Source organism: Anoplopoma fimbria, chromosome 13 (genome assembly GCF_027596085.1).
Source record: "Anoplopoma fimbria isolate UVic2021 breed Golden Eagle Sablefish chromosome 13, Afim_UVic_2022, whole genome shotgun sequence".
Taxonomy (NCBI): Eukaryota; Metazoa; Chordata; class Actinopteri; order Perciformes; family Anoplopomatidae; genus Anoplopoma; species Anoplopoma fimbria.
The window spans coordinates 16,308,406-16,331,741 of record NC_072461.1 but is presented as its reverse complement, the minus strand read 5'-3'; the positions used below and the strand labels follow the sequence as shown (position 1 = coordinate 16,331,741).

General features: G+C 42.8%; 3 protein-coding genes across 3 annotated transcripts; 2 read left to right on the top strand and 1 right to left on the bottom strand.

Moving 5' to 3' along the window:
* The first annotated feature begins 326 nt into the window (after window positions 1–326).
* On the top strand, window positions 327–13,975 carry snrnp200 (small nuclear ribonucleoprotein 200 (U5)). The gene is made up of 44 exons (XM_054610287.1): window positions 327–566; window positions 811–974; window positions 1,791–1,962; window positions 2,069–2,261; window positions 2,371–2,426; window positions 2,541–2,639; window positions 2,742–2,894; window positions 2,986–3,085; window positions 3,174–3,310; window positions 3,394–3,471; window positions 3,649–3,822; window positions 3,952–4,089; window positions 4,177–4,332; window positions 4,423–4,593; window positions 4,701–4,894; window positions 5,049–5,172; window positions 5,319–5,468; window positions 5,591–5,833; window positions 5,937–6,125; window positions 6,229–6,426; window positions 6,551–6,703; window positions 6,801–6,881; window positions 7,089–7,172; window positions 7,421–7,527; window positions 7,618–7,736; window positions 7,823–7,977; window positions 8,058–8,247; window positions 8,344–8,517; window positions 8,653–8,813; window positions 8,917–9,144; window positions 9,248–9,439; window positions 9,565–9,743; window positions 9,860–10,011; window positions 10,104–10,212; window positions 10,313–10,421; window positions 10,529–10,718; window positions 10,843–11,007; window positions 11,149–11,270; window positions 11,392–11,535; window positions 11,638–11,814; window positions 11,925–12,085; window positions 12,241–12,322; window positions 12,420–12,512; window positions 13,259–13,975. The coding sequence occupies exons 1-44, from the start codon at window positions 522–524 to the stop codon at window positions 13,406–13,408; spliced, it is 6,411 nt and encodes a 2,136-aa protein (XP_054466262.1). The 5' UTR covers window positions 327–521; the 3' UTR covers window positions 13,409–13,975.
* On the bottom strand, window positions 13,976–16,938 carry ciao1 (cytosolic iron-sulfur assembly component 1). Its single transcript, XM_054610288.1, has 7 exons — window positions 16,545–16,938; window positions 15,780–15,928; window positions 15,583–15,694; window positions 15,376–15,464; window positions 15,086–15,287; window positions 14,795–14,864; window positions 13,976–14,459 (listed from the first exon to the last, which is right to left on the bottom strand). Exons 1-7 carry the CDS (start codon window positions 16,681–16,683, stop codon window positions 14,225–14,227), a joined length of 996 nt encoding a protein of 331 aa, XP_054466263.1. The 5' UTR covers window positions 16,684–16,938; the 3' UTR covers window positions 13,976–14,224.
* Window positions 16,939–18,076: 1,138 nt separating this feature from the next.
* tmem127 (transmembrane protein 127) lies at window positions 18,077–20,595 on the top strand. Its single transcript, XM_054611242.1, has 3 exons — window positions 18,077–18,795; window positions 18,889–19,053; window positions 19,157–20,595. The coding sequence occupies exons 1-3, from the start codon at window positions 18,552–18,554 to the stop codon at window positions 19,465–19,467; spliced, it is 720 nt and encodes a 239-aa protein (XP_054467217.1). The 5' UTR covers window positions 18,077–18,551; the 3' UTR covers window positions 19,468–20,595.
* Window positions 20,596–23,336: the final 2,741 nt, after the last annotated feature.

Below are 23,336 nucleotides of genomic sequence, written 5' to 3'. Positions count from 1 at the left end.
GATGTGCAACTATGCCATCGAAACCCATGCATTTACAAGAAAACAACAATTGAATAGCTGTCCACTGTAGTGACCTCTATGCATGAAAGGGTTAATCAAAATCAGCCTTTGGAGTTTTTCTTTTTTCTGAGAAGCCATGTTGAATGTAGTATTCTCTATTATGGATAAAGGCAATTTAAATCTGAAAGTATAACCAGATAAACACAGCCTGCAGGGGGCGCTGCTTGTGTTTTTCCTGAGTATCAGGTTTAACCTTTGACACCGGAAACGGAAACCAGCAGCGGCTTGTTATGCGCTCGTGTTAGCCACCGCTTTTGTGACGAACGACAGACGCGTTTACTTTTATGCAACTCGGACATCTTGAAAAACCCATCTAATGCTGCAAATCCAAATACTGCACCGATGATCCCAGTGTCTACGTTAAAAAGGAAAGAGTGAATTCAACTCTGGATGCATTGAGTCAACGGACTGGTTCACATTAAGAGAACGTGCAGTAAAAGTTAGAAGACGAAACTCGCACCATGGCGGATGTTACTGCCCGTAGCTTGCAGTACGAGTACAAAGCGGTAAGTGCTTAGTGTTTTTGAAGTGGAACTAAATAATACTACCATATTGGAAGTGGTGTATGACTGGTAGAGCTTCTGTTTATTACGCAATCAAGCTAAAAAAGTAGTGCTAAATGTTTTGAATCCAGGCTGTTACGTGTTAGGCTAGCTCTTATGCTAACTAGCAGTTAGCTTAGCCGCCGCTGTGGACATGGCGTGTACGTGATGGACCTGAACGTTCCTTCTGTTTGTCTTGACGTTCTAGAACTCGAACTTGGTGTTGCAAGCCGATCGCTCCCTGATCGACCGCACACGGAGAGATGAACCCAACGGAGAGGTGCTGTCCCTGGTGGGGAAGCTCGAGGGGACCAAGATGGGCGACAAGGCTCAGAGGACTAAACCCCAGAAGCTGGAGGAGAGACGGGACAAGTACGTGCTGTCAACAACACGTTTTATCGTCTGAGCAAAGCGTTGTGGTCAAAGCTTACATATAGAGCTAAAAGTCAAGATGGTTTAAAAAAAAAAAAATAAAAATTGACTGTTAACTTACTGCTTGTTCAAAATACAAATCCAATACAAAGATAAAAATTTAGTTTAAAAAAATAAAAATATATATATTATATTATATATATATATATATATATATATATATATATATATTCAAATAATTCAAAAGGTCATTGCAAACTAATCATGATTGATAAGTTATGATATTGATAACCAATTCATGCTCACATCAGACCTAGGACTCATTTCAAAACAATAAAGATAAAGAGGTTTTTATTGTCATTGTAGTGATACAACGAAATTCCGTTTGGTAGCCCTCAGCCAGCCAGCAGCAGCTAACACCAAACACAATCACAACAATATACAACACAATAACAACAATATACAGATAAAAATACACAAAAGGAATTTGTGCAAACAGTGCAGTGTAAACATCTGTTTTGGCAGTGCAAATAAACAGTTTCATTTGAACTCACTGATAACACGACCTTGAACGACCCAAAATTAAGTAGACGAAAATATTTGCAACGTTTGAAGGCTCTGCAAGGTTTTTTCATTTTGTAGTGGGATGAATGGTTGCCGTGGTAGGAAAATCAATCTGTTATGGTCTGGAATATATTTGGCTCAAATGGCTAAAGCATCAATTATATGATCTTCATTATGCCTTCACTTATGTTGTCATCCCTGAATGACACTACTCTTAACCCTTTTCATTTTTTTCTTTTTCCATCATTATAGGAGGCGAAAAAGAGATGAAGACAGACACGACATCAACAAAATGAAGGGTTTTACTCTTCTGTCTGAAGGCATTGATGAAATGGTGGGCATCGTGTATAAGCCCAAAACCAAAGAAACTAGAGAGACCTATGAAGTGTTGCTTAGCTTCATCCATGCTGCTTTGGGAGATCAGGTCAGTAAACTCTAAAACACCTCTTTTGTTTAGATGTCAGCTTGTGTTTTCATCAGCGACCAGCTTTTGAAGCCTTTATTGACCTCAAAATTGTATCTTCTTGCAGCCACGTGATATTCTGTGTGGAGCTGCGGATGAAGTATTAGCAGTGTTGAAGAATGATAAAATGAGGGACAAGGAAAGGCGGCGTGAAGTAGAGCAGCTTCTTGGGCCTGCTGATGACACCCGCTACCATGTGTTGGTTAATTTGGGCAAGAAGATCTCCGACTACGGAGGGGACAAGGACTTACAGAATATGGGTAATTACACCGGAAATAACTATTAAGTAGCTATAATTAGTAAATTTATGATGTTGTCAGTAAGTCATGTTCAGTTTTCCATGAAAATAATCTTGTGATTCCTTTACAGATGACAACATCGATGAAACATACGGTGTGAATGTCCAGTTTGAATCAGATGAGGAGGTGAGGGCTTTTTGCTTAATCCTTAAGAATCAAAAGTTATTCCTGAGTTGTAAGTGCAAGCTCCGAGTTGTAAGTAGATCATGTCATGGATTTTTCTTTTACGTAATTCTTTAGGAGGGGGATGAAGACCAGTTTGGGGAGGTACGAGACGAACACTCGGATGAAGACAGTGAGGGAGAGGAGGCAGGTGTGGGCTGCGCTCTTTCTGCCAACGTAAGTGCAACTTGTGAATCAATATTTAAAATGATTGTTGTATCTTTTTTAATTATTGCACACAACACTGCACTGAAAGTTAATAAATTACTTGTCATCTAGCTTGGTGCCACAGGTGACGTGATGACGGCAAAGAAAAAAGATCTACATCCTCGAGACATCGATGCCTTCTGGCTCCAGCGTCAGCTCAGCCGTTTCTATGACGATGCCATTGTCTCCCAAAAGAAAGCTGATGAAGTGTTAGAAATCCTCAAGGTTTGTAATGTCTGTTGTGAGCTTTTTGTTTATCAAACACACATGTATATTTTTCAGACTCGCTCATTCGTTGTTTGTCCGTATTCCACAGACTGCAAGTGATGATAGAGAATGTGAGAACCAGTTGGTGTTGCTGCTGGGCTTCAACACCTTTGATTTCATCAAAATCCTCCGTCAGCATCGTCGCATGAGTAAGTCAGTGGTGTAGAATAATGTTGTTTAAAACGAAAGGATCTTGTGCCTTTTTTGAAGTAAATCATTTTTTCTTCTGTCATACAGTCCAGTATTGTACCATGCTGGCAAGTGCTCAGAGTGAGGCAGAAAAGGAGCGGATCATTGGAAAGATGGAGTCTGATCAGGAACTGTCGAAGATCCTTTATCAGCTGCAAGAGACAGAGAAGGAGGATATAATTCGGGTAAGACTTCTTGCTTTTAATTATTAAATTATCTTTTTGTTTAGTCTGTCCCATCTGTTATTCATGGGCTTTTGTTTTCTTAGGAGGAGCGATCTCGCAGGGAGAGGTTGAGGAAGTCCCGTGTTGACGACTTGGAAGCGATGGACATTGACCATGGAGAGGTAAATAATGTTTCTGTATATATATCAACTGCAAACCATGCATGTTACCCATGGTGTTTTCATTATAAGCAAACCCAAGATTACTACTTTGGGGTAGTAAAATGGTATCAGGGATGCTGCCATACGTATATTTACAAAAAAAGTTGACATGCTCTTTTTATTGTTCTTATCCTACAGTCAATGGCCACTCGACAGTTGCTAGACCTTGATGACCTGGCCTTTACCCAGGGGAGCCATTTCATGGCCAACAAGCGTTGCCAGCTGCCAGACGGCTCTTTTCGTAAACAGCGCAAAGGTTATGAGGAAGTCCATGTGCCCGCCCTCAAACCCAAGCCCTTTGCTGATGATGAGGTTTGTTGGTTATATGTCTCTTGTCATAGCAATTTGTCCAGCTATGCAGCAGCTAATGCAAAAGTTTCAGTGATGAGTAGTGTACAGATGTGTTCATGACAATCATTCAGCATATATTTTTGTCATCAGGTGCTTGTTCCCATTGAGAAGTTGCCTAAGTATGCACAGGCTGGATTTGAAGGATTCAAAACCCTGAACCGCATCCAGAGCAAACTGTATAAGACAGCCTTGGAGACAGATGAGAACCTTCTTGTGTGTGCACCTACGGTAAGTTAACTTTGTTAAAGCCAAAGACATTGAGACAGATTTTCCCAAAGTATGTTCGCTCCTATAATTTATTCTTTGTGCACACAGGGAGCTGGTAAGACCAATGTTGCTTTGATGGCAATGCTGAGAGAAATTGGAAAGCACATAAACCTGGATGGAACCATCAATGTGGACGACTTCAAAATCATCTACATTGCACCCATGCGCTCACTAGTACAGGAGATGGTGGGAAGTTTCAGTAAGGTGAGTCCCAACTCCCTCCTGCAGGGATTTGTAAATATTAAATCAATACATTTCTGTGGATGTGATTTTAATTATTCTAATTTTTCACAGCGCTTGGCAAGTTACGGCATCACAGTGTCTGAGCTGACAGGAGACCACCAGCTCTGTAAAGAGGAGATTAACGCCACTCAAATCATTGTCTGCACCCCTGAGAAGTGGGACATCATCACCCGTAAGGGCGGAGAGCGTACCTACACCCAGCTAGTGCGGCTCATTATCATTGTAAGTGCTTTGAATATGTTGATGAAAGATTCTGTCATAAAACACACCTATCATAGTACATGTTTATTTTTATGTGCGGACGTTTTTGACATAAAACTCATGTGCAGGATGAAATCCACCTGCTGCACGATGACCGTGGACCCGTGTTGGAATCTCTGGTGGCAAGAACCATCCGCAATGTGGAGCTGACCCAGGAGGATGTGCGTCTGCTGGGCCTCAGTGCCACGCTGCCCAACTATGAGGATGTGGCGACCTGCCTGCGTGTAGATCCCGCCAAGGGACTCTTCTACTTTGACAACAGGTACGTTGTTTGGAGGATGACAAAAAAGTGAACACACACATTTTTTGTTCGCATGCATTTGGAGAAGGTCACTTTTTTAAACAGCAACATGTGTTTTCTTGTTTGCACTTTTTGCATATGCATCTCCAATAACTTTGATCATTTTTCTCTGTAGTTTCCGCCCTGTGCCCCTTGAGCAGACTTATGTGGGCATCACAGAGAAGAAGGCCATCAAGCGTTTCCAGATCATGAATGAGATTGTCTATGAAAAGATCATGGAGCATGCTGGAAAGAACCAGGTAAGTCCTCTCTGATTTGTATTTCCAAGGAAGAAACTTTGATCCACAGTAACAATAAATTGCACAACACTGCATGCTGATCTTGTACTGATCAACAATGTGTTACCAGATTTAAGAGATTCCTGACATTTACTTGTCTCCATCAGGTGCTAGTATTTGTCCACTCCAGGAAGGAGACGGGAAAAACAGCAAGGGCCATAAGAGACATGTGTTTGGAGAAGGACACCCTCGGTCTGTTTCTCAGAGAAGGTTCCGCATCTACTGAAGTGTTGAGAACTGAGGCTGAGCAGTGCAAGGTGAGCTAACAATGTTAACTGTAAATGTCACTGCATCAAAATAAGATGGATAACCAAATTCTAAAGGTTTTTAGTGCTCACTAAGAACCCTATTTGACTAACACTATAACTTTCTTATTTAGAACCTCGAACTGAAGGATTTGCTGCCCTATGGCTTCGCTATCCACCACGCTGGTATGACCAGAGTGGACCGTACGCTGGTAGAGGATCTGTTTGCTGATCGACACATCCAGGTTCTGGTGTCCACAGCTACTCTGGCTTGGGGTGTCAACCTGCCGGCACACACTGTCATCATCAAAGGCACTCAGGTGTACAGTCCAGAGAAAGGCCGATGGACTGAGCTCGGAGCCCTGGACATTTTGCAGGTGAGTCTGCGCTGGCTGGATACCAAACTGCGTTGTGCTGAACTGAAGGTTGTTATTTGTTATAAGAACTGAAATTATAACTCAATAAATTGTCTTATTTCAGATGCTTGGTCGAGCCGGCCGTCCCCAGTACGACACCAAGGGAGAGGGAATCCTGATCACGTCCCATGGAGAGCTGCAGTACTATCTGTCCCTGCTCAACCAGCAGCTGCCCATAGAGAGTCAGATGGTGTGCAAGCTGCCTGACATGCTCAATGCTGAGATCGTATTGGGAAATGTGCAGACTGTTAAGGTAAGTGGCTTGTTAAAACGCATCATCAGATGCATACGGAGCTGACTAAATATTCTATTCCTTTTTACAATATCTATAACTTCTCATATTTTGGCTATGTCAGGACGCTGTGAACTGGCTCGGCTACACCTACCTGTATGTGCGCATGCTGCGTAACCCCACCCTGTATGGCGTCTCCCACGATGACCGGAGTGCAGATCCTCTGCTGGAGAGACGCAGGATGGACCTGGTGCACACCGCAGCCAATGTCCTGGACAAGAACAGTCTTGTTAAATATGACAAGAGGACTGGCAGCTTCCAGGTATGTACATCCATCAGTTATCAACTCTTTGACTTTGATTGTTTTTAATGCCAATGCTTCTAAGATAGGGATGAGTTTGACATCAAGGTTTTAATGGTTGACTTTTTTGCCTCTTCACCTGAAGGTTACAGACCTTGGACGCATTGCCAGTCACTTCTACATCACCCATGACTCCATTCAAACTTACAACCAGCTGCTGAAGCCCACTCTCAGTGAGATTGAACTTTTCAGAGTCTTTTCACTTTCCTCAGAGTTCAGGAACATCAACGTGAGAGAGGTATGGTTGTCAGTCATGGTTGATCAGTTATAACCCTCAACAAAAATCTAGTTTGACATGCTCAATTTACATGCTGACATGTTGCTGTGTCTTTTAGGAGGAGAAGTTGGAGCTTCAGAAGCTGCTGGAAAGAGTTCCCATTCCTGTCAAGGAAAGCATTGAGGAGCCCAGTGCTAAGGTATGATTCATAAAAAGTGATCAGTTTGTCTAATTAACGTAAAGGCACTTATTTATGATAGGCCACCACAGGCAGCTATTATGTAACATTAGTTCAAGATGATATTCATGGCCTTGTCTTTCTGTTTTCCTGGTGTGCAGATACTAAGAATCAGTAATTAAATCCCAATAAAGCAGTTTCCTTGTATTTTGCGTTTAATCCTTTCAGATCAACGTGCTGCTCCAGGCGTACATCTCTCAACTCAAACTGGAAGGCTTTGCTCTCATGGCTGACATGGTGTATGTTACACAGGTATGCAACAACAACTTTTGTCATTGTTTTGGTCTGTTCTTTTTTCTATTTTTATTTTTTTATTCTCTCCAAATTGCTGTTTTCTCACATTTTCCCTTCAGTACAAGAGCTTGACTTTTTGTCATATATATATTTTTTTTTTTTTATTATTTATCTATCTCAATATTTCTTTTTAACTGTCAGTTTTTGTCCTCGTTCTTGAAATGACCATTAGTTTAATATCTACTTCTTTATTGATTTCCTTTCAGAGTGCCGGAAGGTTAATGCGAGCCATATTTGAGATTGTTCTCAATCGTGGCTGGGCTCAACTGACGGACAAGACCATGAATCTTTGCAAGATGATTGACAAGAGAATGTAAGTTTCTTTCTCTCCCAAAATAGGCTTTATGCTGTATTTTGTTTGCAGAGGCAGGTCGCTGATATTCTGTATCCCTGTTCTCCACAGGTGGCAGTCGATGTCTCCACTGCGACAGTTCAAGAAGCTGCCAGAGGAGGTAATCAAGAAGATTGAGAAGAAGAACTTCCCCTTTGAGCGTCTCTATGACCTCAACCACAATGAGATCGGTGAGTTTTCTTGCCCCCACAACATGCTCACTGAATTCCCTCCTCAGCCTGGAAAGTCAGTAGAAGTCATGCCTTACATTTTTCAGGTGAGCTGATCCGAATGCCAAAAATGGGGAAGACCATCCACAAATATGTTCACCAGTTCCCCAAACTGGACCTGGCTGTCCATCTGCAGCCCATCACGCGCTCTACACTGAAAGTGGAGCTCACCATCACACCTGACTTCCAGTGGGATGACAAGGTCAGTCAGAAATCACATGATGTGCTGAATGTACTAAACTGTTTCTTAGCCTCCTGACAAACCTAACTTTTCCCACTTAGATTCATGCATCATCTGAGGCTTTCTGGATCCTGGTTGAGGATGTGGACAGTGAGGTGATCCTCCACCACGAGTACTTCCTGCTCAAGGCCAAGTACGCCCAGGACGAACACCTTGTGACTTTCTTTGTCCCTGTGTTCGAGCCACTGCCTCCACAGTACTTCATCCGCGTAGTCTCAGACCGATGGCTCTGTAAGTTTGTCGTTGAAACCTTTTGTGTTGTAGAATTCGCACAATGTTTATGTTCGCATTTCAACAAACTGCTTCATTTTGTCTGTCTCATTTCAGCCTGTGAGACTCAGCTCCCAGTGTCCTTCCGTCATCTGATCCTCCCAGAGAAGTACCCCCCACCTACTGAGCTGCTGGACCTGCAGCCGCTGCCCGTCACTGCTCTCAGGAACTCCGCCTTTGAGGCTCTCTACCAGAACAAATTCCCGTTCTTCAACCCCATTCAAACACAAGGTACAGAACGAGAAAAACAGTCTGCCATTCTGTTCTCTGTATTTGTGGTTCTTCAGGTGAAGTAGGGCTAAGAGGCTCTCTGTCCATATCACATTGTTTTTCTTGACTTAAGTTGTATTCTTTCTGTTCCTCCAGTGTTCAACGCTGTGTACAACAGTGATGATAATGTGTTTGTTGGAGCTCCAACTGGCAGTGGAAAGACCATCTGTGCCGAGTTTGCTATTCTGAGGATGCTGCTGCACAACGCAGAAGGTCGCTGCGTCTACATCACCCCAATGGAAGCATTGGCTGAACAGGTATGAAGTAACTTGGAATTTAAATGAGCTTTCCATCAAAACTGGCATTGCTTAATTTTTCCATCCATCATAATGAACAATTATGTAAATTTCTGTCACTCAGGTGTTTGTCGACTGGCACCAGAAGTTCCAGGACATCCTGAACAAAAAGGTGGTGCTGCTGACAGGAGAAACTAGCACAGATCTGAAGCTCTTGGGAAAAGGTGACATCATTGTCAGTACCCCCGACAAATGGGACATCCTGTCTCGCCGCTGGAAGCAGAGGAAGAACGTCCAGAACGTCAGCCTTTTCATTGTGGATGAGACACACCTCATCGGAGGAGAAAATGGAGTAAGAACACAACACACGTCATGTCATGTCATACATTGCGTGCACTGCAATAATCATTTGTAGACTGTGCGCCATGTTAACTTATTTCGGTTCTTTTCATCAGCCCGTGTTGGAGGTCATCTGCTCCAGGATGAGGTACATCTCCTCTCAGATTGAGCGCCCCATCCGTATCGTGGCCCTCAGCTCATCTTTGTCCAACGCCAAAGATGTGGCCCACTGGCTGGGCTGCAGCACCACAGCCACATTCAACTTCCACCCCAACGTCAGACCGGTGCCCCTGGAGCTGCACATCCAGGTCTGTAAATTGTGTGCTATTCAACAAAAAATAGGAATATTTTACATAAAATGTGTAGCCAACCAAGAAGACATAAATTCCTGTCAGGTTTCTGATTTGCTGTTAACATTTCTGGTCTGTTTTAGGGCTTCAATGTGAGTCACACTCAGACTCGCCTGCTGTCCATGGCTAAGCCAGTATACCACGCCATCATGAGGCACTCTCCCTCCAAGCCGGCCGTGGTGTTCGTCCCATCCCGAAGACAGACTCGTCTCACAGCCATCGACATCCTCACTTTCTGTGCTGCTGACGTGGTTCCTCAGAGGTCAGTTACTACAATCAGATCATGGCTGTACATGTGATGAGTAGACAATGTGATTGTGCTAATGTGTCCATTACATCTTGACACTGGACAAAGAACAAATGTTTGTCTCTCTGTAGGTTCTTGCATTGCACCGAGAAAGACCTTGCTCCGTTCCTGGAGAAAATAAACGACTCAACTCTTAAAGAGACTCTGGCCAACGGCGTGGGCTACCTGCACGAGGGCCTGTCTGCAACCGAACGCAGAATAGTGGAGCAGCTCTTCAACTCAGGTATGAGTCACTCTGCACTTTCTGCTTGGTCTCAATAGGTTTAGGAATAAATAATTATGATTGGTATCGATCGTTCTTTTCCTTTTTTACAGGTGCTGTTCAGGTGGTAGTGTCCTCTCGTTCACTCTGCTGGGGCATCAACATCTCTGCACACCTCGTCATTGTCATGGACACACAGTACTACAATGGCAAAATCCATGCGTAAGGCCCCCACTAGTTGATGCTCTCATAAAGGTGTGTACTGTGCATATTATGTATTGTGTTATTGACATTCTGCTTTTGTTTTCCCTCTTTCTCTTAGCTATGTGGACTATCCCATATACGACGTCCTCCAGATGGTGGGCAAGGCGAACAGACCGATGCTGGATGATGAGGGACGCTGCGTGATCATGTGTCAGGGTTCCAAGAAGGTAGAGAGATCTTGTTGTTTCTGTCTTGTTCAGTTTTTAAAACGGTGGTTTTTCATCTGTATGACAATAAGAGCGAACCAAACCGTTTCTTTACCTTTTCTTGTTAGGACTTCTTCAAGAAGTTCCTGTACGAGCCGCTGCCGGTGGAGTCTCATTTGGACCACTGCCTCCATGATCACTTCAATGCCGAGATTGTCACCAAGACTGTGGAGAACAAGCAGGACGCTGTGGACTACCTGACCTGGACATTCCTCTACCGTCGTATGACCCAGAACCCCAACTACTACAACTTGCAAGGTCAGTCTCATCCTGTCGGATTTAAGAAGCAAACAAAAGTTTTGGAATGGAGATAAATATGGTGTTTCTTTATACTTGATAAAGTGTTCCAAACAAATATCAAGTTTTGTGTTTACTTTCTCAGGCATGTCCCATCGTCATCTGTCAGACCACCTGTCTGAGCTGGTGGAACACACGCTACATGACCTGGAGCAGTCCAAGTGCATCAGCATTGAGGATGAGATGGACGTAGCACCGCTCAATTTGGGCATGATTGCTGCCTACTACTACATCAACTACACCACCATCGGTTTGTACCAATAAAACGTTCCTCTCACACTCGCTGATAATCGGTTTGTATAGCCTGATTATCATGTCATTGATTCTTTTGTGTATTTTGAAATGTTTAAATGAACAAATAACTGACTTTTTGTGTGGTTGTGTTTGACAGAGTTGTTCAGCATGTCCCTGAATGCCAAGACAAAGATCCGTGGATTAATTGAGATCATCTCCAATGCTGCCGAATACAATAACATTCCCATTAGACATCACGAGGATGCACTTCTCCGACAGGTAAAAAAAAAAAAAAAACAGATCTCAGATATAATTGACACTTTAGCCCAAGACGGTAACATTAACATTTTTCTACCATGTCGGTACATTTATGTTGGAACATTTTATTTTTGTTTTTCAGTTGGCACAGAAAGTGCCGCACAAACTGAACAACCCCAAGTTCAACGACCCCCACGTGAAGACAAACCTGCTGCTGCAAGCCCACCTCTCCAGGATGCAGCTGAGTGCGGAGCTGCAGTCAGACACAGAGGATATCCTGAGCAAGGTACCGGTTCACGAGGATTGTGGGACTGAGTGTAAAGAAACTGACACATTTGGGGATTTTTTTTTTCTGTGCATATATTTAACCTGCGTGTTGTGTTTGCAGGCGGTTCGTCTGATCCAGGCCTGCGTTGATGTGCTGTCCAGTAACGGCTGGCTGAGTCCTGCACTGGCCGCCATGGAGCTGGCCCAGATGGTCACCCAGGCCATGTGGTCCAAGGACTCGTACCTCAAACAGCTGCCCTTCTTCACCTCAGAGCACATCAAGCGCTGTACAGATAAGGTACACATCAGTGTTCTCTAGTTACGCTAAATCATACATCATGCTTCAATACAAGTGTACATGTATCATATTCATGAAACGGACCATCTTATCCATGATCTTTTTTTCAGGGTGTGGAGAGTATCTTTGACATCATGGAGATGGAGGATGAAGACAGAACTGCTTTGCTGCAGCTCTCAGACGTCCAGATGGCCGACGTGGCTCGATTCTGTAACCGCTACCCCAACATCGAGCTGTCGTATGAAGTAGCAGAAAAGGACAACATCAAGAGGTATGTATGGATTCTGTCAGCAGCATTGTTTGCAGTAAAGACTGAATGAATACATAAAGTCATGCTGCCAAGGAAGAAATCCTAAAGTAGAGTAACAGCTGCTTCATTCCATCATGTTATTTGTTGGGTAAATGTTGATGTATGTTTCTTCACAGTGGCAGTCCAGTTCTGGTTCAGGTTCAGCTGGAGAGAGAGGAGGAGGTGACCGGACCCGTCATCGCACCTCTCTTCCCACAGGTAAATGCCATATGTTTTGGCATGTCCAAGAATGTCTTCAATATTTTTTTTACTGGACATGTAATGACTCTTTTCTAAATATTTGTCATTGTTACAGAAACGTGAGGAGGGCTGGTGGGTGGTGATCGGAGACCCCAAGTCTAACAGCCTTATCTCTATCAAGAGGCTGACCCTCCAGCAGAAAGCAAAGGTCAGTGAGAGTCACATATCTAACTATCAAGCAAGGAATCACTGTCTGTCTGTGTGTTCTTCACATATCTTGAGAACTGCTCATCTGCTCTACTTCACACTTAGTGGGTGTTTTTCCAAATTTGATGCAATGTAGACATGCAACACATTCAATAGTATTGAACTTTGAATAAACAAGCAAACAGCGGAACTTCAGGACTCTGGGGCCTTGCACATTAATGCATCGGGCATACAGCAGCTGGCCCATTACCTGCAGTTCACACTGGCTGCTGGGTGCTTTGTTTATAGGCTGCTAAAACTGGATGCTGGGCAACGTAACAACCAAACATTTCTTCTTGTCTTTGAAGACAACAAGCACGAGCAGATAGCCCACAGGAACAGCATCACTCTGCCATTTCAACTCATATTGTGCATGTGTTTGCTATACCAATTTATAACGCTGCAGTCGCCAAAATATTTTCACCATTTCACTGGTGTTTCTGACAGTTGGTAGCTACGACTTGGGTGTGTGATGCAACTTCTGCATTTCATGGCAGGTGTATTGCTGAGAACTGAAAAGAAACACAGTGCCTAGTGTGTGAAGTTGTTTGTATGAGCGGTTTGCGAGAAAGTTGAAAGCAGCAGCAACACCACAAGCCAGAGATTCGGTCCGTTCTGAACGGGCACTGCACTAGTACACTGTGACCGAGGATGCCCTTTAAACCACCAGGGGCCTCATTTTGCTTCTCTTTCTTTTCCCCTCTGCAGGTCAAGCTGGACTTTGTTGCACCAGCGATGGGCGTTCACAACTACACCCTGTACTTCATGAGTGACGCATACATGGGCTGTGATCAGGAGTACAAGTTCAGCGCGGATGTGAAGGAGGCTGACAGTGATGGAGACAGTGACTCAGACTAATCAATAACTTGATTTTTGCATTATGCATTATTGTGTTTGATAATGAGAGGGATCAGTAGGTGTTTGTTTTTTTCCATTGTAGATATTCAGCCTGGTTTATGGCCCTTCACTTTCTCTGTAAGCTCGTCATCATCTTTCCCCTCGTGAAAATAAGTAATTTTATTGTTAAGTGCAGCTTTTGTCATTAGAACCACCTGAGTAATGTACACCAGTCCAGAAATGTAGTGTACAGGGTCTGTTTACAGATAATCATACATGGCACAACATGATCACTGAAGACCCAATTTGAGTGTATAGGTCTGTACCACTTTATACTCTGTGATCTACTTTCAGTTTTCATGTCTCACTGATATTTGATAAGCCATTAGATTGATCAAAAACAATAAGTTGGTCCGCCCTATTAAGTTAGTGATGCTATGCTCTGAGTCCAGATTGGGTATTTTAATACAAAACAGTCCAGTTATATATTTGGACATTATCTTTTTTTTAAGACAAATTCTTGAACTGGTCTAAATGTTTTTAGTATGTCTGAAATATTTTTTTGCAATAAAAAGAAGGCACACAATGTTTTATATTGTTTTTTATGTTTATTTATATAAATGTGATGAAATGTTAAATTCTTAAGTAAGCTCTTATAAAGAAATATGTAGACGCACAAAATGTGGGGAGCATTCAGTTTAGAAAAACTGACATGACCGGTGACATGTTTATTCACTGTAATATCAAGCTGAATTCTGCTGAGCTATGTGGATAAGCTGTTAAAAGTTGAATGAACAGTATTGAGGGTGGTGATCTCCGGACCGCTTTGTTCAGCATTTAGTCTTCCGGTTTGAACCTCCAGATACTGATCTCTCCATCATCGCTGCAGGAGGCCAGGAGTCCCGCCTCCTTTGGGTTCCAGGCGACACAGTTGACATCCTGGCTGTGAGCTTTGGTCACCTGAGCAGCCAGCGAGAAGACCGGCTGGTCCGGATCGGCGGACTCGTCCTCCTTGAACACTCGCACTGCGTCGTCACCACAGGCAGTTGCCAGGGCGCCAGTCAGCCGACACCTGAACAAGGACAAATGTGTTTTCAGTTTGATCTAACAAGATAACCAGCTAACTGGTATCACTTAGTTCTTTCTTCCACACAGTGCAGCTGACATGATTTTACCTCTGTGTTAATTTACCTTCTGCACCAACACCATGGAAGGCTGTGTATGTTTACCCTCAAATGCCCCTTAAAATCTGGCTAAATAGTATTCCACAATGTGGCAGAGAAAGTGTGGCGATGAGTTAATCTTAATGGACGAGCAGACTGATCCACAGATCTCAAAAACTCAAGGGTACAAAGAGAGGTCAAAGTGCATTGTGCCGATACATTCTATGAAAATTAGGTTTCTTACCAGGCGACATCATACACTGTTCGTCCATGATACCCCGACAGAGTGCAAACACACTTCCACGACAAGTCTCCTGTTAAACAAGCAGAGCAGGAAAAAAAAAGAACGGATATAAATAGTGTCTCCAATGGTATGCAGCTTCTCTTCTTACTATAATCTTCACCTGCTGAAGTGCTTTGAAAAATTGTCAAATATCTAATTTACATCAAATCTAGTTTAGTTGTTGATTGGATAAACCATTTTGTAAATAAGATTTATAAAGGAGAATAATCCTTACTACCACTAACAGCTCACCTTGTCCACTTTCATTAGGAGACTCTTTCCAGATCTTCACAGTGCGGTCGTCACTGCATGAGGCCAGCCGCTGTCCAGTGGCATCAAAATCCAAACTCCAGACTGTGGATGTGTGTCCTTGCAAGGTGGCCCGACACTCCCAGTCGTCATCCTCTTCCTTGTAAATACAAACGTTGTTGTCGTAGCTGGCTGAAGCGAGGAGCTGTATAAAAATAGGGCAAATACTTAGTGAGATAACGATGCAACATATTGAGAAATCCTTCAGGTGCACAGAGCAGAGAGTCACCTACCTCCTGTGTTGGGTGCCACACAATGTGCTTGACGTCTTGTGTGTGAGAGTTCACAACGGTAACGCACTCATACTCATCTTCTTCATCCACTGTGAAGCACAAAGGTAAAGTCATCATTTAAAAAGAAATATGAAGAGACACAGATCAGTATGTTTGCTTTTTATGCCATGCATCTGAGGTGGTGACACACTGTAGTTTAACACAAACCTTCCCAGACCCAGACACTCTTGTCTCGGCTACATGTTGCCAGCAGATTCCCTGACGGGGCCCACGCCACAGACTTGACCTCGTTTTCATGTCCTTCTAACACAGTCAAACTCTAGAAGACAAGTTCAAACTCTGGGTTAAAAATCTACAAAAAGGGACAGCATATTCTAAAATGAAGATTAAACACCTCATCTAACCTCAAATTCATTGTTCTTCTTTTTCCAGATGCAAGTGGTTGCGTCGAAGCTGGCAGAGGCCAGGTAATTCCCACACGGAGACCAAGCCACTCTCCTCACAGTGCGCTGGTGTCCATCCTGAAGCACACTCTTACATACCCAAGAGTCACCTGCAAAAACAGAAGTCGTACCGTTTACACTGAGGCAGCTCAATATTAATGAGCAAGACTGCTTTATTGGCAATATGGATTTGAGGGATCTTAGTGTCAATGTAATGAAGTGCCTTGGTACTTGGTACTGGATTAGCCCAAAACAGATGTTCCTCTCTGGGTATTTTATCCAACAAATGGTATCTCAATTACATTTTGCCAGATAATTACTATAACTCTATACATAATTATATATATACCATGATAGAGGATTTAGTCCATATCACAGAAACCTAAACTGTGCCAATGAAAAGTAATTAGAATTATTACACTTGATTAATATCCCCTAAATAACAAATGTCTCCAAAGAACTATATACATCACTCACATTGCAGTATTTAAAGTTTATTTTACTCATAATATAATAGAAGAGAAGAAAAAGAAGATGATTAAGTGAAGGGGATGACAGAAACATAAAACATCCTGAGGCAGTACTTCCTGATCAAATCAGTTTTCCTCCTTTTTCTTTTTATTACTATAATATTATTTAATTATTATTTTTAAATCAACAAAATGCGATACTGTGGGATCTTTATGTAAATGAACTGTCATTCAGTTATTTCGGTTGAAAACTCACCCTCTAGTCCCCATATCCGGATGGCCTTGTCGCCCCCACATGAGGCCAGCAGCGTCCCAGTCGGGCTCCAGCTGACGAACCAGCACCGGGAGTCCGGGTGCGCGTTCAGCGTCTGAACCAGGGCCAAGTCCTCCTTCATGTCGTAGCTGCTAATATAATGTTGTTTCAGTTTCTCTCCTTTACGTCACCGCTGACAGTGAACGGGCGAGAGATATATCAGTGAAAAGACACCACGACGCGCTGCAACAACGACGCACAAATAAATGCAGAGCTACTGTCATATATTAACATGAAGATGAAGTGAGAAGGAATGTAGTCGCACCAAAGAACAAAGTACAAAAGTTCACAAAAACAACCATGTCGGAAACGCCGCCATCTTTGCTTGTTTGTTCTTCTTCTGTTGTGGTTTTTACAGCGGTCGGCCACCAGCGTATCAGGCGCATTAGCGCCACCTACTGCGGAGAATCAGAGATTCATTATCGAAATCCTGTTTCTCTGTTCTTTGCATGTTGTGTTTATATATCTTAAAGATATCAAACATCACTTGTATAATTATTTATTTCAGCTTAAAACATGGAAAAATCAATTATTGTTGTCGTCACAAAATATCAAAGTCTTTCACCAAAGGGTGTTTTTATTTTATTAATGATTATTTTATTATCTTTTATTATCATGATTGCCTTTTTATAACCTATTTAACTATGATATCTTACCATATCTATACTAGGACATTTTGTATGTCTTTTTTATAATACTCCAGGTCTGCTTTTAAATTTTTTTTTTGTATTTATTGACTGTCTGCTGTACCATTTTAACGCGTTGTACGTCTTGTTTTTATTGAATTGTTTTTGTTTTCCTGCAGATTGTACTTCCCACTGCTGTTAAGCACTTTGTGACCCCTGTCTGTGAAAAGCGCTTTATAAATAAAATGTATTATTATTATTATAACATTTTTCTATGACCTATTATACTATTTTATGATATTGAAAACTCGAGAAAAACTTGTCATCAACTCATTGATGACAAAAAAGCCATCAATGTAATCTGAAAGGTACCTCACGATATTAACCATTCAAAAGGGCTGTGTGTAAACAGTTGTGTCCGATTCATCATTAACCAAGGAATTCAGGAAAAACAAAGTTGATTTTAGACCTTATGGTTCAGAGGTTGGCCATATATTATTATTATATTCCTTTATTGATCCCCATGGGGGAAATTCGGCTGTTGCAGCAGCTCAACTACATAGAAACAGATAATAAATAAAACATATTATGCAATAAAAAAAAAAAAGTAGAGTACATATACTGTGTATGTACATATAGTGGTGCTATTCCATCTAAAAGCACTAATTCCCTCCCCCTTTCAGTTTGTGATTTATCAAATAGTTTGCTATCACATAATCTTAATACAAATCCCAGGTTTATCATGGAGACTATCATTCTTCAGCTGTTGTTCAGCTGCATCACCACTAGGTGGCAGCACTGATCGCCACTCTCAGTCTGCAGCCTTTTGAAGCCACGAAGAAGAATGGTGTGAACAAGGAAGTGGATATTTTACAGGAAGCCAGTGTAAGCTGCCTTTTGTTTTGTTTTGTCTTTGTTTTCTGTATCGAGTTGGTGGCCATTTTCATCTAAATAGTTTGCTAGATTAGTAAATAGTTTGTCGTCCTTCTGATTTGTTTCCATTGAGTTTATTTCTTTAAAGACATTTGGCGTTAGCTGTGAACGAGCTTCTCGCGCTAACAACAGAGCTAACAGGCCCGGAGGCCATCAGTCTATTGTCTGCCGTGAGTCCAGATACGTGACCCTGTTTGTACCGAGCAGCTGGTTTACAGGTCAGCCGTCGTTTAGGAAACATTAGGAACAACAGTGAGCAAAGCGCCCGGGCCGCTGTCACCCGTCAATCCGCCAGGCGACGTTAGCTGTACCGGCTAGCTTCTGTGGGCCGGCCAATAACGTCACTGAACATTAAGGGAACCGACACCCAAACAATCGACGGGGAGCCTGAATGACCATGTATGCCCCGCCGGGATCCGCTGTCCCTGGAGGTCGGAGGAGGAGAGGAGGCACCTCCCTGCCCAAGCAGCCGGAGCGGAGCCTGGTGTCAGCTCTGCCCGGAGCTCTGTCCATCACGGCGCTGTGCACGGCTCTGGCAGAACCGGCCTGGCTCCGGGTCCATGGAGGCACCTGTCCGAGGCAAGAGCTGGGGGTGGCAGACGTCCTGGGGTACATTGACCCCAAGCTTCTGGACGGTGAGGACCAGCACTAGTGCATTAAGACCTGCGGATGATATGAGTCAGGTGTCTCTCTTGTAATGCTTTGTGATGTCTCGCTGTGTCCTCCAGATTACTGTGTGAATCCACAGACCATCTTGCTGATGAGGGTGATCGCTGCCTTCTGTTTCCTGGGCATCCTGTGCAGTCTGATTGCTTTCCTCTTGGATGTGTTTGGACCCAAACACCCTGCCCTAAAAATCACACGCAGATATGCATTTGCACATATTCTCACAGGTATTTATTTCATTCTGGGGTTCTTTTCAGATCCCTTTATTTTTTTTAATAAAAGGCAGTTTGTCATATGGCTACCTAACTGTTTTTTTTTGTCCCTCATCAGTGTTGCAGTGTGCCACCGTCATAGGCTTCTGCTACTGGGCCTCGGAGCTCATCTTGTCACTTCAGCAGCAACACAAAAAGTACCACGGCTCTCTCATATACGTCACTTTTGCCATCAGTTTTTACCTGGTGGCAGGGGCAGGCGGAGCCTCTATCCTCGCCACAGCTGCGAACCTGCTGCGCCATTACCCCACCGAGGAGGAGGAGCAGGCTTTAGTGCTGCTCTCGGAGATGGAGGACAGCAGTGAAACTTTTCCTGCTGACTATGACATTGCCAATCAGTTCCAGCCACCACCTGCCTACACGCCCTAAAGCCGCCAGACTGGCCTTGTTCACCCTCGCTTCTTTCTCAGCACGGCTATTGGCTTGATGAGCAAACCCCACTCTATTGAATGGATATCTTCGCAAATACTCTCCATTATGAACACAGCGTGCACAGGTAGTGCACAAACTCCTTGACTGACAGTGCTTGGGTGCATGAAGGCTTTCTTTTGTGGTGGAAGACGTTTAGGAGATAATTCTTACTTTCACCACTGAAGTTGTTAGTGATTTGCTTGTAAATGGCTCTTAGGAATTGGTTCTTACATGTAAAGCAAATGAAACTGCGAGGAGTGCTCAACATGGCTCATCATAAGTAATTGATGAAACAGCTGCAGCCTGATCAGTGCCAATTGCAGTATTGAGGCTGGGCTGTCAGCAGATCGTCAGCCGTTGTTTCTGAAGCATCATTTTGTTAAATTTTTTGCCGTGTGTATGATTTTATTTTTCTGATGCATCAAAAATGCAGACATACACTAAGAAGATTGTTTTGGACATTTCTTTCATATAAATTATCAAATGGACCTAACTATTTATTATTTAGCCGTCTGTGCAGACTTTCTTTCTTTGGCTTGGCAGACACCTGCCACTGGTTTAGTCTTAGTTAATCACATTCTTACTTGAAATAAGAAGAAAATTGTAAAAATGTGACCTGTCTTTGTGGTGTTTTAAAAAGGATCATGGCATGTGTTGTGTGTGTTGGAGAGCTAGCAGCCACGGAGAAATTCAGAAACATGTCTTATGGTTCACAATAAGAGACATTTAGTAACAGGAACTTCAATGCATAAGTTGGTCATGTTTCTTGTATTTGATTTTTAAAAAGAAACCTTATTTGTACTTTGTGATGACCATACGTAACCGTTTTAGTATGTGTTTGTTTTATGCATGAGTTCTTTCGTGTGCAAATTTTAAACCTTCGGGCAGAATCGTATGAAAACATCTCGCATAAGGTGCCAGCTGAGGCTTAAAATTGTGATTGATCTGGTGAATCTGGTTGGTTGTATATTGTTCTGTTTACTCAATTTCTGCATTTTTTCCCTCAAATTGTCATCATATACTTTCATCACCAGTATGTAAATATTGATTGTTTCTACATAAAAAAAGTGGTCATAATAAAGATTAATGCCATATTTTGCCTCGTGTGTGTCATTTGTACACAGAATCTTTGGTTCTTCACTAAGTACAACTCCTTCACCAAATGCAGCATATAGCTGGGAGCTTTAATTATATTTAACAGTACCGTATTTTCCGCACTATATGGTATAAATGGTCTATTTTCGATCTTTTTTCATATATAAGGCGCACCGGACTATAAGGCGCATTAAGCGAAACAAAACAGTCAGTCAAACTTCCTCCACTTCCGTACCATTGATTCATTAATGTTGAATTCTCTCGCAGCTGCTCTATTCCCATGTTCTACTGCGTGACTGATAGCCTTGAGTTTGAAGTCCGCGTCGTAAGCGTGTCTCTTGACAGGTGCCATGTTGGGTCCTTATACACACACACTGTTATTATGGTGAAGCACAGTATGTATTACTCTGCGACGCTCCTGACTACGGTAGCCGTAATGCTGCTGCGGTGCGGCTTTGTAGTTTACCAAAGTCGTACTAAAACATTTTGACAGAGCGCCGTGTACCACACAAAATCGCTTCGAGGTCAGTAAGCACAACCAGAATTAATCCATATACAGTGGGTACGGAAAGTATTCAGACCCCTTTAAATTTTTCACCCTTTGTTTCATTGCAGCCATTTGCTAAAATCGAAAAAGTTCATTTTTTTTCGCATTAATGTACACTCAGCAACCCATCTTGACAGAAAAAAACAGAAATGTAGAAATTTTTGCAAATTTATTAAAAAAGAAAAACTGAAATATCACATGGTCATAAGTATTCAGACCCTTTGCTCAGTATTGAGTAGAAGCACCCTTTTGAGCTAGTACAGCCATGAGTCTTCTTGGGAATGATGCAACAAGTTTCTCACACCTGGATTTGGGGATCCTCTGCCATTCTTCCTTGCAGATCCTCTCCAGTTCTGTCAGGTTGGATGGTGAACGTTGGTGGACAGCCATTTTCAGGTCTCTCCAGAGATGCTCAATTGGGTTTAGGTCAGGGCTCTGGCTGGGCCAGTCAAGAATGGTCACAGACTTGTTCCGAAGCCACTCCTTTGTTATTTTAGCTGTGTGCTTCGGGTCATTGTCTTGTTGGAAGGTGAACCTTCGGCCCAGTCTGAGGTCCTGAGCACTCTGGAAGAGGTTTTCTTCCAGGATATCTCTGTACTTGGCCGCATTCATCTTTCCTTCAATTGCAACCAGTCGTCCTGTCCCTGCAGCTGAAAAACACCCCCATAGCATGATGCTGCCACCACCATGTTTCACTGTTGGGATTGTATTGGGCAGGTGATGAGCAGTGCCTGGTTTTCTCCACACATACCGCTTAGAATTAACGCCCAAAAGTTCAATCTTGGTCTCATCAGACCAGAGAATCTTATTTCTCATAGTTTGGGAGTCCTCCATGTGTTTTTTGGCAAACTCTATGCGGGCTTTCATATGTCTTGCACTGAGGAGAGGCTTCCGTCGGGCCACTCTGCCATAAAGCCCCGACTGGTGGAGGGCTGCAGTGATAGTTGACTTTGTGGAACTTTCTCCCATCTCCCTACTGCATCTCTGGAGCTCAGCCACAGTGATCTTTGGGTTCTTCTTTACCTCTCTCACCAAGGCTCTTCTCCCACGATTGCTCAGTTTGGCTGGACGGCCAGGTCTAGGAAGAGTTCTGGTCATCCCATACTTCTTCCATTTAAGGATTATGGAGGCCACTGTGCTCTTAGGAACCTTGAGTGCTGCAGAAATTCTTTTGTAACCTTGGCCAGATCTGTGCCTTGCCACAATTCTGTCTCTGAGCTCCTTGGGCAGTTCCTTCGACCTCATGATTCTCATTTGTTCTGACATGCACTGTGAGCTGTAAGGTCTTATATAGACAGGTGTGTGCCTTTCCTAATCAAGTCCAATCAGTTTAATTAAACACAGCTGGACTCCAATGAAGGAGTAGAACCATCTCAAGGAGGATCAGAAGAAATGGACAGCGTGTGAGTTAAATATGAGTGTCACAGCAAAGGGTCTGAATACTTATGACCATGTGATATTTCAGTTTTTCTTTTTTAATAAATTTGCAAAAATTTCTACATTTCTGTTTTTTTCTGTCAAGATGGGTTGCTGAGTGTACATTAATGCGGAAAAAAATGAACTTTTTCGATTTTAGCAAATGGCTGCAATGAAACAAAGAGTGAAAAATTTAAAGGGGTCTGAATACTTTCCGTACCCACTGTATAAGGCGCTCCGGATTATAAGGCGCACTGTCGTTTTTTGAGAAAATTAAAGGCTTTTAAGTGCGCCTTATAGTGCGGAAAATACGGTATATTGACTTTGACATTTCCGTCTGACCAGGGTATTTCAGGGTTTACTGTCTAGACGTTGTAGACGCAACATGGCATTACAGCGAGTAAGAGCCTTAAAACTTAATAGACTTTAAAGGGCATACAGTATGCCTTGTACTGTATAAAGGCATCTCATCCACTGCTTATAAAAATACAATATCCTGGATTTTCAAAAAACTTCACATGGATGCAGAGTTTTGTGTAAAAGTTACCAGGCCAGTTAGACCAGTTACCAGGCCATCTGAATATCATGCTAAAGGTTCACTTCTAAATGGGTCAAGATATTTCACGGGTTAAAGCAGTATATATTTTGGATTCTCTCAGAGCTCAAGAGTCACTCGGTAGCCAAATTACTTAAGTTAATCAGGTGAATGAACAAGGTATTAATAGGGAAGGGTGTTCAGCAGAGGAATAGTCCATTCAAGTCAAAGAAG

What these genes read in the sequence shown, in the direction of transcription:
- snrnp200 (XM_054610287.1), top strand. Translation starts at nt 522, where the DNA reads ATGGCGGATGTTACTGCCCGTAGCTTGCAGTACGAGTACAAAGCG. An exon ending in TGGACATTGACCATGGAGAG is followed by an intron (nt 3,472 to 3,648) that starts GTAAATAATGTT and finishes CTTATCCTACAG; the next exon opens with TCAATGGCCACTCGACAGTT. An exon ending in AGTCTCAGACCGATGGCTCT is followed by an intron (nt 8,248 to 8,343) that starts GTAAGTTTGTCG and finishes GTCTCATTTCAG; the next exon opens with CCTGTGAGACTCAGCTCCCA.
- tmem127 (XM_054611242.1), top strand. Translation starts at nt 18,552, where the DNA reads ATGACCATGTATGCCCCGCCGGGATCCGCTGTCCCTGGAGGTCGGAGG. An exon ending in TGACCCCAAGCTTCTGGACG is followed by an intron (nt 18,796 to 18,888) that starts GTGAGGACCAGC and finishes TGTGTCCTCCAG; the next exon opens with ATTACTGTGTGAATCCACAG. An exon ending in ATTTGCACATATTCTCACAG is followed by an intron (nt 19,054 to 19,156) that starts GTATTTATTTCA and finishes GTCCCTCATCAG; the next exon opens with TGTTGCAGTGTGCCACCGTC.
- ciao1 (XM_054610288.1), bottom strand. Translation starts at nt 16,683, where the DNA reads ATGAAGGAGGACTTGGCCCTGGTTCAGACGCTGAACGCGCACCCGGAC. An exon ending in TCCTAATGAAAGTGGACAAG is followed by an intron (nt 14,865 to 15,085) that starts GTGAGCTGTTAG and finishes CTTGTTTAACAG; the next exon opens with GAGACTTGTCGTGGAAGTGT. An exon ending in ACAGTGTATGATGTCGCCTG is followed by an intron (nt 14,460 to 14,794) that starts GTAAGAAACCTA and finishes GTCCTTGTTCAG; the next exon opens with GTGTCGGCTGACTGGCGCCC.